The 15,713-nt window shown below is 48.4% G+C and overlaps 2 protein-coding genes across 3 annotated transcripts in view; one reads left to right on the top strand and one right to left on the bottom strand.

The window, feature by feature from the left end:
* Positions 1 to 15,713, top strand: part of lmbr1 (limb development membrane protein 1) — a 316,729-nt gene that overhangs the window by 41,976 nt on the left and 259,040 nt on the right. The window lies entirely within an intron of this gene.
* On the bottom strand, positions 14,220 to 14,769 carry LOC140424795 (small ribosomal subunit protein eS27). The gene has a single exon (XM_072508209.1). It carries the CDS (start codon positions 14,723 to 14,725, stop codon positions 14,471 to 14,473), a length of 255 nt encoding a protein of 84 aa, XP_072364310.1. The 5' UTR covers positions 14,726 to 14,769; the 3' UTR covers positions 14,220 to 14,470.

The following is a 15,713-nucleotide window of genomic DNA, read 5'->3' as shown; positions in this document are numbered from 1 at the left end:
CCAGATTTGTTTTATTGAATTCAAATTTCACCATGTGCCATGGTGGAATTCAAACCTGGGACCCCTGAGTGTCTGGTTCTGTTGGCAAAGACTATGGGTTAACTGTCATACTGAAGTGGGTGGAGGGTGGTCATAGAACTTAGAGTGCAGAAGGAAGCCATTCGGCCCATTGAGTCTGCATTGGACCTTGCAAAGGGCACCCTATTTAAGCCCACACCTCCACTCTATCCCCGTAACCCAGTAACCCCACTTAACCTTTTTGGCACTAAGGGAAATTTAGCATGGCCAATCCACCTAACCTGCACATCTTTGGACTGGAAGGAAACCAGAGGAAACCCACGCACACACTGGGAGAACGTCCAGACTCCGCACAGACAGTGACCCAAGTTGGGAATCGAACCTGGGACCCTGGAGCTGTGAAGCAACAGTGCTAACCACTGTGCTACCGTGCCGCCGTTTCACCGGTGATGAAGATCTTGTGAATGCACTGCTGATGGTATACCCTTTCTGAGGATCAGTGCACACTCGATGGGCTGAATGGCGGTCTCCCACATGTTGGGATTCTATGAAATGTTTGCGGCCGACAGAGTCAAAGACTTTCATGCGATTTAAAAAGGCCACGTTCAGCAGTTGGTGCTGTTTCTTACATTTTTCCGAATTTGCAAAGCAATACAGATCAATGCCTGTGGTTTCTCTTGATGGGCGATAATTGCACTGCAAATCTGTAAGGAGCTCTTTGGTCACTGGAAGGAGACTATTGAGGAGGACCTTTGCCATGATCTTCCCAGTGGCAGACTGCAGGGAGACTTCTTCTGTAGTTACTGCAATCGGACCCGTCTCGAATATAGTCACAATCAGCCTCTGAGATCCCTCAGCACGCATATTCCCAGATGGCGGGATATGAGGTTGTGCAGCCATGCCAGATCTATATCTATGCTGTTTTTCAGAATTTGGGCAGAGATTCTATCTCCAGCGGCTTTCTTGTTTTGCAGCTTTTCAAATGACCAACTTCTCTCTGGACTGGGATGGTGCTGAGACTGAACCAGATGGGTTATTGAGGAATGGAGCTTGCAAAACTTCAAACATAGTGCCCAACATTAGATGTGATTCCGTGATTGTGCAACACTTACAAAACAATCCCGGCAGTAATTCTTGGTATCAACAACTAATTTAAGATTATTAATTTGACTCGCACTGTGCTTGCGTGTGCTCGTAGCTGTATATATTCACTCCCAGGGCCTTGTCCTTTGCTAACAGACTTTTGATTTGATTTGATATGATTTATTGTCACGTACCGAAGTACAGTGAAAAGTATTTTTCTGCGGCCGAGGAACGTACACAGTACATACATAGTAGACAAAAGAATAATCAACAGAGAACATTGACAAATGGTACATCGACAAAACAGTGATTGGTTACAGTGCGGAACAAGGGGGCAAACAAAGCAAATACATGAGCAAGAGCAGCATAGGGCATCGTGAATAGACAGAGCATATCCATGCATTGCGCCCATGTCAATTAAAGAAGCTTGCGGAAGCCATTCTGTGGTTCATTCTCATGGCAGTGCTTTGACCAGAGTCGAATGTGCCTGGTGTTAAATAAGTTTGGCAGTCTGTTCCTTGGTGCATTCTCTGACAATGCCCCTACCAATCAGCACCCTTTGCTCATAAATTGTTGTTCCCTTTGAGATTTGGTATTCTTGCGTCTCTCCTGATGAATGCATGAAGCAAAGCTTCAGCAAAGTGGCTTTTTCTTTTGCCCAGCAATACTCAAGTTCTGTACAACCAAGCAACTATTTGTATACCGGAGTTGAAGGTATTCCAAGTCTATTAGGCTTGGGGTTGAGAAATATGTAAAAATGTTCTCTAATGAGCACTGGTGGCCTTCCTGTCCTTGATGGCCTTCCCTCTGTGCTTGGCTCTCTGTGGGGTCAGCCCTTGAGTGCTTGGGCTACAGATTGCCTTGACAGTGCTGAAGAAATAGCTCATATAGCTTGTGTCTGCAAATTGTTTGACCTCCTGTTCTCTTGCGACCCACAATTTATGTTTTATGCTGATGTGCGGTTGCCTTCACTTGCCACAACAGCTACTTTCCTCATGAGACGTGGTTAAGTTTCCAGTTTGCAAAAGCTTTGAGCTTCTGTTCAGTTAGGTCCTGTATCTCTTGGTTGCTTTTGTCAAATCAGTCACCATGTTTCCTGGTAGAGAGGCCAAGGACTTTCTTGCAGGTCCTCGTTATGGCGGACTTCGACGAGAAATGAAGTGCTGGAAAAACTGAGCCGGTTTGGCAGCATCTATGGATAGAGATACAGACTTTTTCCTGGAACCGGAGTCAAAGAACAAAGAAAAGTACAGCACAGGAACAGGCCCTTCGGCCCTCCAAGCCTGTGCCGACCATGCGGCCCGTCTAAACTAAAATCTTCCACACTTCCTGGGTCCGTATCCCTCTATTCCCATCCTATTCATGTTTTTGTCAAAATGCCCCTTAAATGTCACTCGTCCATGCTTCCACCACCACCTCCGGCAGCGAGTTCCAGGCACCCACTATCATCTGTGAAAAAAACTTGCCTCGTCCTCCTGGCTCGCAACATCAACTCAATTTCTCCCTTCACAGATTGCTCCCAGTCTGGTGAATATTTCCACTGCTTTCTGTTTTTATTAAAGATTTGCAGCATATGCAGTATTTTGCTTTTATTTGTACCATGGGCACACTCTAGTTCCTGATAACTTGAGGTTGGCAGTCCGACATTTACATGGAAAGCTGCACTTTAGTTAATTTTCTTGTGACATTGCTTCTGTTTCCTCCATTCATTGGTGGCTAGACTGGAGTTGGTAAATCAGATAAGGCAGTGATCGGTCCAGCACTTGTTGGTACCTGTCATGGCACAGGTCATGTGGAAATCTCTGTGGCCCCTTGTTTGAATTATGACACAGTCAAGCAAGTACCAGTGTTTGGATGGTGGCTGTTGCTATTAGGTCTTGTGCTTGTCTTGCTGGTAGAACAGGGTGTTGGTAAAGACCAGGGGCGGAATTCTCCGGTATCGACGCGATGTCCGCCGACTGGCGCCCAAAACGGCGCAAATCAGTCGGGCATCGCGCCGCCCCAAAGGTGCAGAATGCTCCGCATCTTGGGGGGCCGAGCCCCAACCTTAAGGGGCTAGTCCCGTGCCGGACGAATTTCCGCCCCGCCAGCTGGCGGAAAAGGCCTTTGGTGCCCCGCTAGCTGGCGCGGAAATGATATCTCCGGGCAGCGCATGCATGTGAGCATTAGCGGCCGCTGACGGCATTCCCGCGCATGCGCAGTGGAGGGAGTCTCTTACGCCTCCGCCATGGTGGAGACTGTGGCGAAGGCGGAAGGAAAAAACTGCCCCCACGGCACAGGCCCGCCCGTGGATCGGTGGGCCCCGATCGCGGGCCAGGCCACGGTGGGGGCACCCCCCGGGGCCAGATCTCCCCGCGCGCCCCCCCCCCCCCCCCCCGGACCCTGGAGCCCGCCCGCGCCGCCTTGTCCCGCCGGTAAGGTAGGTGGTTTAATCTACGCCGGCGGGACAAGCATTTTAGCAGCGGGACTTCGGCCCATCCGGGCCGGAGAATCGCGGGGGGGGGGGGGCCCGCCAACCGGCGAATATCCAGTGCCGGAGAATTCGGCAACCGGCGGGGGCGGATTCACGCCAGCCCCCGGCGATTCTCCGACCCGGCGGGGGGTCGGAGAATTTCGCCCCAGGTCATTTTCTATACATTTTGCCAAGAGTTGGAGTTGGCTGTCCCTACTTCTTGCCATTGATGCCTTTCCAGAGTCTTGATTTCTTCCTGAACCTGTTGAAATCTCTGACGGGGATCGATTTGAGGTCTGTTGGCACTCTGGATAGGGATTGTTCAAGGCTGTTATAAAATCCCTCCTTGGCCTTGTTTATTGCCTGAAGCATAGGAGAATATGTCCTGATCGTGGAATGCTGATTACTCAGTATGGTGAGCAGGTAGTCATGAGGACTCTCGAATTCCACAGGGCATCGCTAAGGTGACAGACAGACAAGCTCATTTTTGATGGTGAAGTCCATCCTGTGAAGGCATGTTTCTTTACTGGAAGGCCCTTCCTGAAGAAGGTGTATTCACCATCTTGTTCCTTATGTTGCCCTTTTGCACATACCTTGACATCAAAAGCGAGATACTGAATTCCTGAGCTATTATGGTGGTGTGACACTTGGATCTGTGTTGGGGTCAGCTCTGGTTTGCTGCTGTTGGAGTTGTCAATCGGGTCCTAACGTTCCAGATCCCAGACTTAATTTTGATTGGTGGAAAATGCCTGTGCATGATTTTGTTCTTTAACGTCAATTGCTCTCCAATAATGTGCTCGCTGATGCTCAGTTTGGTTTTGCCAGAACCCACTCTGCTCTTGACTTTATTACAGCCTTGGCTGAAACATTGACGCTAGCTGTATGTCTGAGGTGAAGTGGAAGTTACTACTATTGATGTGAAGGTAGCGATTGACTGAAAATGGCATCAAGGAGCATTGGTAAAACTTGAAATCACTGGATTGGGGGATATCTTCCAATGGCTGGTATCATCTGGACCATTGCCAGTCTCTTGGCAATCTCCAGTCATTAAAAATTAATAATTTGGGCATTTATTTTGCGAACCAGTGAGAAAAACATGGCATTTTTCGGGAAAAAATGTAAATAATTATCTGAACGGTTTTGTTGATTTGTTATAAAAAGTTATTGCCGATGAATGTTTAAAAAAAAGCTGCTTGTCAGGTTTCTCAAGCAGGGGCAGTGTCAATCATCCAATATCTAAAAGGCCAAGCACCAATCGAGTGAAAGATGGACATTTCCACATTTTAAATTTGGTTTGTTCAAAAAGTAAAATTTTGCAAACAAAATGAATTCATAGGGAGGAGGGAAAATGTTTAGGGTAAGAAAAAATATGGCCATGTATCTTGTGTTCAGTGACTGTGGGTGGTGGATAGAGAAAGGTGGAGGGTACGGATTCTTGAAGGCTGTTTGAAAGTGGTGGTCATGACTTCCGGGTGCGGCGATGACCAGCTGAGTCGCACGTTTCGGCAGCTCCCGGTGAAACTGACTTTTGGGCTCTTGATAGGAGCCCCAACGGCAATTTTGACGGCTAAAAACACTGTGCGGTAAACCAGAAGGGAATCCCCCCTGGATACGGATGAAAAAAGGAGGAGAAAGTGGCCGGATTGCAGTGGATCCTTTAGAACAGCGGCAAGGAAGGCAAGCAAAAACCAAGATGGCAAGAACAACAAGAGTTCTTGAAATGCTGTGTGGAAGAGCTCAAAAAGGAAATGAAGAAAGAGCTGTTGGCCCCGATACTACAGGCGATCGAAGGGCTAAAGGAGGAGCAAAAGACCCAGGAGCGGGAGCTTCGGGTCGTGAAGGCAAAGGCAGCCGAGAATGAGGACGACATACAGGGCCTGGTGGTGAAGACGGAGACGCATGAGGCACATCAGAAACGATGTGTGGAAAGGTTGGAGGCACTGGAGAACAACGCAAGGAGGAACAACCTGAGGATTCTTGGTCTTCCTGAAGGTGCGGAGGGAGCGGACGTCGGGGCATATGTGAGCACGATGCTGCACTCGTTAATGGGAGCGGAGGCCCCGGCGGGTCCGTTGGAGGTGGAGGGAGCATACCGAGTGATGGCGCGAGGACCGAGAGCAGGAGAAATTCCCAGAGCCATAGTGGTGAGATTCCTCCGTTTTAAGGATAGAGAAATGGTCCTTAGATGGGCAAAGAAAACTCGGAGCAGTAAATGGGAGAACGCGGTGATCCGCGTTTATCAAGACTGGAGTGCGGAGGTGGCGAGAAGGAGGGCGAGCTATAATCGGGCCAATGCGGTGCTTCATAAAAAGAAGATAAAATTTGGAATGCTGCAACCGGCAAGACTGTGGGTCACATATCAAGGGAGGCACCACTACTTTGAGACGGCGGATGAAGCGTGGACTTTTATTGTGGAAGAAAAACTGGAATGAGCGGGTTATTAAAAAGAACGTTCGAACAAAGTGGTGGGGCGAATGTGGGGGGCAAAGAGGGGTTTTATGTACTAATCCTGCGATGTGGTAACTTTTCTCTCTCCCACAGATGGTGATGGGGGGAGGAGGGGAGGTGGAGGAGATGGGGCGTTGGCCATTGGCGGCGGGGCCAAGGGAGAAGCGCGGGCTTGGTTCCCGCGCTATGATAATCATGGCGGGAATAGAGAAGCAGGAAGGAGGGGGCGTCGCACGGTGCGAGCTGAGATCACGGGGGGGAAGCCGAGGTCAGCCAGAGTTTGCTGACTTCTGGGAGCAACATGGGGGGAGTAATTACGCTAGCGGGGGATCTAGCGGGGGGGGTGGGGGTGGGAGGGGGGAATTACTGGGTTGCTGCTGCTGGGGAGAGGGGGGAGCTGGTATGGGAGAGGATGGGCGGGGGGGCACCGCCTGGGGGAGATACAGCTGCGTGGGAACCGGGTGAGGAGCTGGAAAAAGGTGATGGCTAATCGACAAGGGGGGGGGGGGGGGGGGGGGTAGGAAGCCCCCCAACTCGGCTGATCACGTGGAACGTGAGAGGGCTGAACGGGCCGATAACGAGGGCACGGGTACTCGCACACCTTAAGAAACTTAAGGCAGATGTGGTTATGTTACAGGAAACGCACCTGAAACTGATAGACCAGGTTGGGCTACGCAAAGGATGGGTGGGGCAGGTGTTCCGTTCGGGGCTAGATGCGAAAAACAGGGGGGTGGCTATATTAGTGGGGAAGCGGGTAATGTTCGAGGCAAAGACTATAGTGGCGGATAACGGGGGCAGATACGTGATGGTGAGTGGCAAACTACAGGGGGAGACGGTGGTTTTGGTAAACGTATATGCCCCGAACTGGGATGATGCCAATTTTATGAGGCGGATGCTAGGACGCATTCCGGACCTAGAGATGGGAAAGCTGATAATGGGGGGAGCTTTTAATACGGTGTTGGAACCAGGGCTGGAAAGGTCGAAGTCCAGGACTGGAAGGAGGCCGGCAGCAGCCAAGGTACTTAAAGATTTTATGGAGCAGATGGGAGGTGTAGACCCGTGGAGATTTAGCAGACCTAGGAGTAAGGAGTTCTCGTTTTTCTCCTATGTCCATAAAGTCTACTCGCGAATAGACTTTTTTGTGCTGGGAAGGGCGTTGATCCCGAAGGTGAGGGGAACGGAGTATACGGCTATAGCCATTTCGGATCACGCTCCACACTGGGTAGACTTGGAGATAGGGGAGGAAACAGGAGGGCGCCCACCCTGGAGAATGGACATGGGACTAATGGCAGATGAGGGGGTGTGTCTAAGGGTGAGGGGGTGCATTGAAAAGTACTTGGAACTCAATGATAATGGGGAGGTCCAGGTGGGAGTGGTCTGGGAGGCGTTGAAGGCGGTGGTTAGAGGGGAGCTGATATCAATGAGGGCACATAAAGGGAAGCAGGAGAGTAAGGAACGGGAGCGGTTGCTGCAAGAGCTTTTGAGGGTGGACAGACAATATGCGGAAGCACCGGAGGAGGGACTGTACAGGGAAAGGCAAAGGCTACATGTAGAATTTGACTTGCTGACTACGGGCACTGCAGAGGCACAATGGAGGAAGGCACAGGGTGTACAGTACGAATATGGGGAGAAGGCAAGCAGGTTGCTGGCGCACCAATTGAGGAAAAGGGGAGCAGCGAGGGAAATAGGGGGAGTGAGGGATGAGGAAGGAGAGATGGAGCGGAGAGAGTGAATGGAGTGTTCAAGACATTTTATAAAAAATTATATGAAGCGCATCCCCCGGATGGGAGGGAGAGAATGATGGGCTTTTTGGATCGGCTGGAATTTCCCAAGGTGGAAGGGCAGGAAAGGGTGGGACTGGGAGCACAGATCGAGGTAGAAGAAGTGGTGAAAGGAATTAGGAGCATGCAGGCGGGAAAGGCCCCGGGACCGGATGGATTCCCAGTCGAATTCTATAGAAAATATGTGGACTTGCTCGCCCCGGTATTGACGAGGACCTTTAATGAGGCAAAGGAAAGGGGACAACTGCCCCCGACTATGTCTGAAGCAACGATATCGCTTCTCTTAAAGAAGGAAAAGGACCCGCTACAATGCGGGTCCTATAGACCTATTTCCCTCCTAAATGTAGATGCCAAGATCCTGGCCAAGGTAATGGCAATGAGAATAGAGGAATGTGTCCCGGGGGTGGTCCACGAGGACCAAACTGGGTTTGTGAAGGGGAGACAGCTGAACACGAATATACGGAGCCTGTTAGGGGTAATGATGATGGCCCCACCAGAGGGGGAAACGGAGATAGTAGTGGCGATGGATGCCGAGAAAGCATTTGATAGAGTGGAGTGGGATTATTTGTGGGAGGTGTTGAGGTTTTGGAGAGGGGTATGTTAGATGGGTGCAGCTGTTGTATAGGGCCCCGATGGCGAGCGTGGTCACGAATGGACGGGGATCTGCATATTTTCGGCTCCATAGAGGGACAAGGCAGGGATGCCCTCTGTCCCCATTATTGTTTGCACTGGCGATTGAGCCCCTGGCGATAGCATTGAGGGGTTCCAAGAAGTGGAGGGGAGTACTTAGAGGAGGAGAAGAACACCGGGTATCTTTGTATGCGGACGATTTGCTACTATACGTGGCGGACCTGGCGGAGGGGATGCCAGAAATAATGCGGATACTTGGGGAGTTTGGGGATTTTTCAGGGTATAAATTGAACATGGGGAAAAGTGAGTTGTTTGTGGTGCATCCAGGGGAGCAGAGTAGAGAAATAGAGGACCTACCGTTGAGGAAGGTAACAAGGGACTTTCGTTACCTGGGGATCCAGATAGCCAAGAATTGGGGCACATTGCATAGGTTAAATTTAACGCGGTTGGTGGAACAAATGGAGGAGGATTTCAAGAGATGGGATATGGTATCCCTGTCACTGGCAGGGAGGGTGCAGGCGGTTAAGATGGTGGTCCTCCCGAGATTCCTCTTTGTGTTTCAGTGCCTCCCGGTGGTGATCACGAAGGCTTTTTTTAAAAGGATTGAAAAGAGCATCATGGGTTTTGTGTGGGCCGGGAAGACCCCGAGAGTGAGGAAGGGATTCTTACAGCGTAGCAGGGATGGGGGGGGCTGGCACTACCGAGCCTAAGTGAGTATTATTGGGCCGCTAATATTTCAATGGTGAGTAAGTGGATGGGAGAGGAGGAGGGAGCGGCATGGAAGAGATTAGAGAGGGCGTCCTGTAGGGGGAGTAGCCTACAGGCTATGGTGACAGCCCCATTGCCGTTCTCACCGAGGAACTACACCACAAGCCCGGTGGTGGTGGCTACACTGAAGATTTGGGGACAGTGGAGACGGCATAGGGGAAAGACTGGAGCCTTGGGGGGGGTCCCCGATAAGAAACAACCATAGGTTTGCCCCGGGGGGAATGGATGGGGGATATGGAATGTGGCAAAGAGCAGGAATAACGCAACTGAAAGATCTGTTTGTGGATGGGAAGTTCGCGAGTCTGGGAGCGCTGACCGTGAAATATGGGTTCCCCCAAGGGAATGCATTCAGGTATATGCAACTGAGGGCTTTTGCGAGGCAACAGGTGAGGGAATTCCCGCAGCTCCCGACACAAGAGGTGCAGGACAGAGTGATCTCAAAGACATGGGTGGGGGATGGTAAGGTGTCAGATATATATAGGGAAATGAGGGACGAAGGGGAGACTATGGTAGAAGAACTAAAAGGGAAATGGGAAGAAGAGCTGGGGGAGGAGATTGAGGAGGGGCTGTGGGCAGAGGCCCTAAGCAGGGTAAACTCGTCGTCCTCGTGTGCCAGGCTAAGCCTGATTCAGTTTAAGGTATTACACAGGGCGCATATGACTGGAGCACGGCTCAGTAAATTTTTTGGGGTGGAGGATAGGTGTGCGAGGTGCTCGAGACGCCCAGCGAATCATACCCATATGTTTTGGTCATGCCCGGCACTACAGGGGTTTTGGATGGGGGTGACAAAGGTGCTTTCAAAAGTAGTGGGGGTCCGGGTCGAACCAAGCTGGGGGTTGGCTATATTTGGGGTTGCACAAGAGTCGGGAGTGCAGGAGGCGAGAGAGGCCGATGTTATGGCCTTTGCGTCCCTAGTAGCCCGGCGCAGGATATTGTTAATGTGGAAAGAAGCCAAGCCCCCGGGGGTGGAGACCTGGATAAATGACATGGCGGGGTTTATAAAGCTAGAGCGGATTAAGTTCGTTCTAAAGGGGTCGGCTCAAGGGTTCACCAGGAGGTGGCAACCGTTCGTCGAATACCTCGCAGAAAGATAGATGGAATGGAAAAAAGAAGGCAGCAGCAGCAGCCCAGGATCGGGAGGGGGGGGGGGGAGGGGGAACCAGAAGGACTCTCAGGGTTGTTAATATATACTGTATAATATGTATAGGTCGTTGCTACAGATAATTATATATTGGACTGTTAAATTATATTTTTGGAGAGTGTTACTTGTGATAAGGCAGTTGCCAATTAGGGTTAGTTTTCATTTTTGTTATTTATTATCTATTCATTTAAAAAAAAAAATTTTTTTGTTTATAAAATAGGTCATTGTTATTTGTGTTGTTATAATATTGTGTAAAGGATGCACAATGTACTGTGTTGGTTGACCAAAAATTTTCAAAAGAATATTTGTAAAAAAAAAGAAAGTGGTGGTCATGGGAATGATGGGTGGCGAGAAAAGCAATGAAGGAGAAACTGAAACATTGGCCTTATTTTACCTCTCGCCTGTAGTGTAAGGACCTGGTGCATAAGAGGTTAATGTGGGACTGAGTACAGTCTTGGCCATATGTATGATAGCACATGATCTGCACCTCGGGGTCGATGTAATGTTGACCGAGCCATGTGGAGAAACGAACGTGGGGAAAACCAGCTTTGGACCCTTACTGGTACTTATGCATATAGTTTCTAGTAGTTAATAAGTAGTTAACTGAGGCTATGAATATCTTGAGTCTGACTGAACGATAATCAACACCTTACAACATGGTGAATGGAGCAATTTAAAACTTCCAGAGGCTGCAGAAGAAAGTTAAAATCCTGGAAAATTGCAGGAAAAATCAAAGAAGCATTCTGACTTGAAGAAAAGCTCAAGAAGCACAAGTACAGAAGGAAGTAGCCAGAGTAAAAGCTCAGAAGAAAGATTTTGAAGTTGAAGACTCCACTGAATCCTGTGGAAGGCTAGGTTCAATCCGCAGAGTCAGCAGACCTAGCAGGGGTGAGCTAAAATGTCACATTCCCGAACAACACAAGATATGAAAATATTTAAATACTGCAATGTTCAGAAATTGCCATTTCAATCACGAGAAAGCTGATTCCTGAGTCGTCGCCTGAACACGTGGTGGCTGAGCCAGTCCCGAAGAAAGGAAAAAAATTAACAGCAGCAGAGTAGTAAGCGTTTAAAAACCCAGCAAAAGCTGGGATTCAACGCTTGCAAGACCCGAGAGCATTGCTCTAAAGCAGGGAAGACTAACCAGTTGATACAGGCAGCCATTGTAGAAAAAATACAAATGCTGAGATGGTAAATGCCCAAACCGGCGAGCTTGGAAAAAGCACGGCGGCTCCATCTTGATTTTCAGTAATTTCTTAAAGGGAGCCTGCAATTCAAAAATGTTAACCATGTATCAGAAATCCCCTCTTGCAGCTCACTTCGGACTTCTCCAAAGCCCAGATAAATCACAAAATGGGGACTTTGGTAAAGATTTTTTGTTTGTACGATTGCTTTGGGTCTAGATGAAAAGACAGAAGCTGAACAAGTTAATACACTGCTTTATTCCGTTTGACCGTTAACCAGACAAGGAATCGGTGAATTGTGATGCAGTTTTAAAATCATTTGCTTATTTTAACTTGGAAGGAGCAAGATCCTTGCAAGGGCTAAGTCTAATAAACCTGCCCAACAGCCATGAGAACCTGCCGAGTCCTTTATTATTGAATTGTACAGAATGACTGAAGGCTATGAATATAGCGACCTGGAATGAGTTAATCTGGAATAGAATAACTGCAGGAGTGGTGGATGACACATTCTCAAACATGCTTCAAGTAAAAGATCATCTAACCTTTGAGAAAGCATTCCACATTGTCAGGCAATCTGAAATCTGTTTGCAGCACAGATTTATACATGGAGGGCAGCTCCCTGGTCACACAACCAACTACATTATGCTCCAGGATGGTCCCAGTCCCAAAACTGAACGGTCCACCGTATTTGCATTGGCTTGACACCGCTCAATAAAGCCGGTGAAGTACACCCAATGTCCTGAGTGGATGAAAGCCTGGTTAAACTGTTGAAGAGCACAGTGTTGTCAAAATTCAGCACCAACAGAAGCTTTAGGGAACTTCCTTTAGATGAAGGGTCCAGGTTGTTGACCACATTCGTTACCTGCTTTGGCAGACACTGCTTAGTTGTCTGTCATTTGGTGGACCGGAAATATTTCAACGTACAATGTCGGTCATTTTTGCAAGGCTTACAGGGCATCCTCTGTCATGTGGACAATATTTTGATTGACAGCAAAACAGTGGAGGAACATGGCAGCATGGTAGCATAGTGGTTAGCACAAATGCTTCACAGCTCCAGGGTCCCAGGTTCGATTCCCGGCTTGGGTCACTGTCTGTGTGGAGTCTGCACGTTCTCCCCGTGTGTGCGTGGGTTTCCTCTGGGTGCTCCGGTTTCCTCCCACAGTCCAAAGATGTGCAGGTTAGGTGGATTGGCCATGCTAAATTGCCCTTAGTGTCCAAATTGCCCTTAGTGTTAGGTGGGGTTACTGGGCTATGGGGATAGGGTGGAGGTATGGGCTTGGGTAGGGTGCTCTTTCCAAGAGCCGGTGCAGACTCGATGGGCCGAATGGCCTCCTTCCGTACTGTAAATTCTATGAAAAAACTTGCAGCAGTCTTAAAATAGTTGCAAAAAAACAGTGCCGGTGTTGAATGAGTAATCCAAGCTCTCCCAAGACACCAATTTGGTTCGAGGGACACATAGTCAGCAATAATGTATCACTGCAGGACCAGGGAAAGCAAAATCTAATAGCGCGTTACCAACCTCATCCTCTATTTTGGACCTCCTCGAGATTCCTGAGGATGGAGAATCAGTTGACAAAATTCTCATCAAATCTGGCACAGGTCAAGCAATCTTCATAGAATTTACAGTGCAGAAGGAGGCCATCGAGTCTACACTGGCCCTTGAAATAGCACCTGACTTAAGCACACACCTTCACCTTGCCCCTGTAACCCCAACTAACCTTTGGCACTACAGGCAATTTAACATGGCCAATTTACCTAACGCGCAGATCTTTGTACTGTGGGAGGAAACCGGAGCACCTGGAGAAAACCCATGCAGACACGGAGAACGTGCAGACTCTGCCCAGACGGTGACCCAAGCTGGGAATTGAACCCGGGTCCCTGGCACTGTGCGCAACAGTGCGAACTACTATGCTGCTGTGCCGCCCTTAATCGTCTGGGAAATCTACATGAGACCAGGCATGGTGCTAGGCATATCAATTGCATATGAATTGGCATACCAGAGAGAAATGCAAGTGTTTACCTAGGTGACTAGGGGAAAATAATGGGGCGTAGAAGAGGTGATTTTATAGTGGAGAGATAAGGGAATTGGCACTTATATGCTCAAAGATGGGTCCACAGGATGGGTAATATCAAAGGGAAAGAATGATATATTCATAGCGCGAAACTGGAAAAAGTGACACAGTAGAAGTGGCTACCATGATAGCCACACCCAGCTGCAGAAAGCAGTCTCGTCCGAAAACAAGTTATTACTAAAATCTTAAAACTCATGCTGAGAAGATTATGCCTTCGCTGAAACTGAAGATGGTTTTCCCAAACGTGGACAAATAATCTGTGCATGGTAATTATCTGCTGGACTGAGTTCAGAGTTATATAATATTGGGGGGTGTTTGGGGAAAGTGGGTGTCTGAGTTCAGAAAACGCAGGTAGTTGGGAACATAGTGGTAACTTCATGAGATACTGTCTGTGTACAGTTATTAGTGTGGTTAAGTGTACTGTTGTGTAGTATTATAGTCTTTCTTGTCTTGTGTTTCCTTGCAAGTTAATAAATATTCTTTATTAATCTGATTAATTGATTTAATGACTGGACTGTTTCTTTCAGGTTTTGCGTATCTTTTCTCACTATATCAAATTGAAAATATACACCAAAAAGAACCAGTGTTTCAAATTATCATTCTGGATCTTGGTTACCCTTGCATTTAACATCAGCGGGGCTCTTTTTTTTTTTAAATTTTATGTCATTTTATTTGTCAATTCTTCACAAATCACACAAACCCAGCAAGGTCCAAAAATGCTTCTATAAACCAGGGTGGGCCAAGCTTCGGGACACTGACACATCCCCTCTCCCCCGCCCATCTCTCCTGTGCCGCCATCCAGATGCCAAGGGAGCGAATCAGTACCCCTCAGCCAGTCTCTCGATGCCCGGTTGTGTGGCGTCGTGCCCACCCTCAAAGGCCAACTTTCATTTTTAGTGCTGCTTTCTTCTGAAGGAACAGCCTTCTGTTAACCTGGCTTTTCCTCCGGTGGGCTGGCAGAGAACAGTAGAGCAGCCGACGCACAGCACGACAGTCTGTGCGTGGCTGAACACAGTAGTGATTTTGTAGCAACCGGGACATTTGACATCCATGAAGTAAGAGTTGGGACTTTGCACCAGACGCTTCTTCTTGTGTTTCCGCTTCTCCTCCTCGGGAGACGGATGCAATAAATCTTTAGCCAGGGGCATCTTTCGCGTGGAGCCGCTCGCGTGGAAAAGGAGGGCAGGCCGGCCGAGTGCATCAGCGGGGCTCTTAACCGCTGTAAGCGAAAAGTCCTCGCAGTCACGTGGGCATGCAAGAAATTTTCAGATTGCACCATTGACCTAAAGGTCACAATTGAAAGAGACCATGAGCCACTGGTCTCCATGCTCGATGAGAAGAAGCTTGCAAAGATGCGTTCCAGAATCACTGCCTGTGTCTTAGGAGGTTCACCTGAGAGATGCTATTAGTCCAAGGTTAAAACCAAATGCACTTTCCAAGGCAACAGTCGACTTTCTGACCAAACAGGGTGTCAATCTCATCGATGAGCTTGAAGCATGCTCCACATAGATGAGGGATCACCTGCTGGCGACTGCAAATAAAACTCCCAACAGATTTTCCAAGAGCAAATCCAAGATGAGGGGTTGGGTCTGCAAATCCCATTGAATAATGGTGTTGTAGTGATGATGATGTAATGTATGGGTTAAACTGGGATAGTAATACATGGGTTAAACTGGGATAATTTTGTAAATATATGAGATAAAGAAATGGGGAGGGGGCTGGGTGTGGTATTTGGAAGAGGTGTAGTGTACAGGTCTGTGACATACAGGGTTAATGTGGGGCTGAGTCCAGTACTGCCCACACTTTGTAACGGATAATATGACCAGCATCAAGGGTTCATGTTGTGTTGGACAGAACTGTGTGTAGAAGCAAACATAGAGACCGCTCCAAGCTTCGGCTTTTACTGTATCTGTATATATAGTGTCCAATAATTAGTAAACACCGACTGTTGGAATACCTAAGACAACGGATAACTGAAGAACTACACCCAGTGCCTTATAAAATAATCTCATTATAATATTCTTTGACGCCTGTGATGGTTCTTTTCCATGTTACACCACTCTGTTCTTGCCATCCAAAAGGCAGAAAAAAAGTTAAGGAAGATGGAAGATAGATGGAAAGGAAGAGAGAAGAACA

The sequence above is a fragment of the Scyliorhinus torazame genome, chromosome 6 (assembly GCF_047496885.1).
Source record: "Scyliorhinus torazame isolate Kashiwa2021f chromosome 6, sScyTor2.1, whole genome shotgun sequence".
In the NCBI taxonomy this organism is placed as follows: Eukaryota; Metazoa; Chordata; class Chondrichthyes; order Carcharhiniformes; family Scyliorhinidae; genus Scyliorhinus; species Scyliorhinus torazame.
Note: the sequence above shows the minus strand (reverse complement) of the source record. Positions and strands in the feature narration are given on the sequence as shown.

Bases quoted from the DNA above. Each gene is read 5' to 3' on its own strand.
- LOC140424795 (XM_072508209.1), bottom strand. From the start codon at position 14,725: ATGCCCCTGGCTAAAGATTTATTGCATCCGTCTCCCGAGGAGGAGAAG.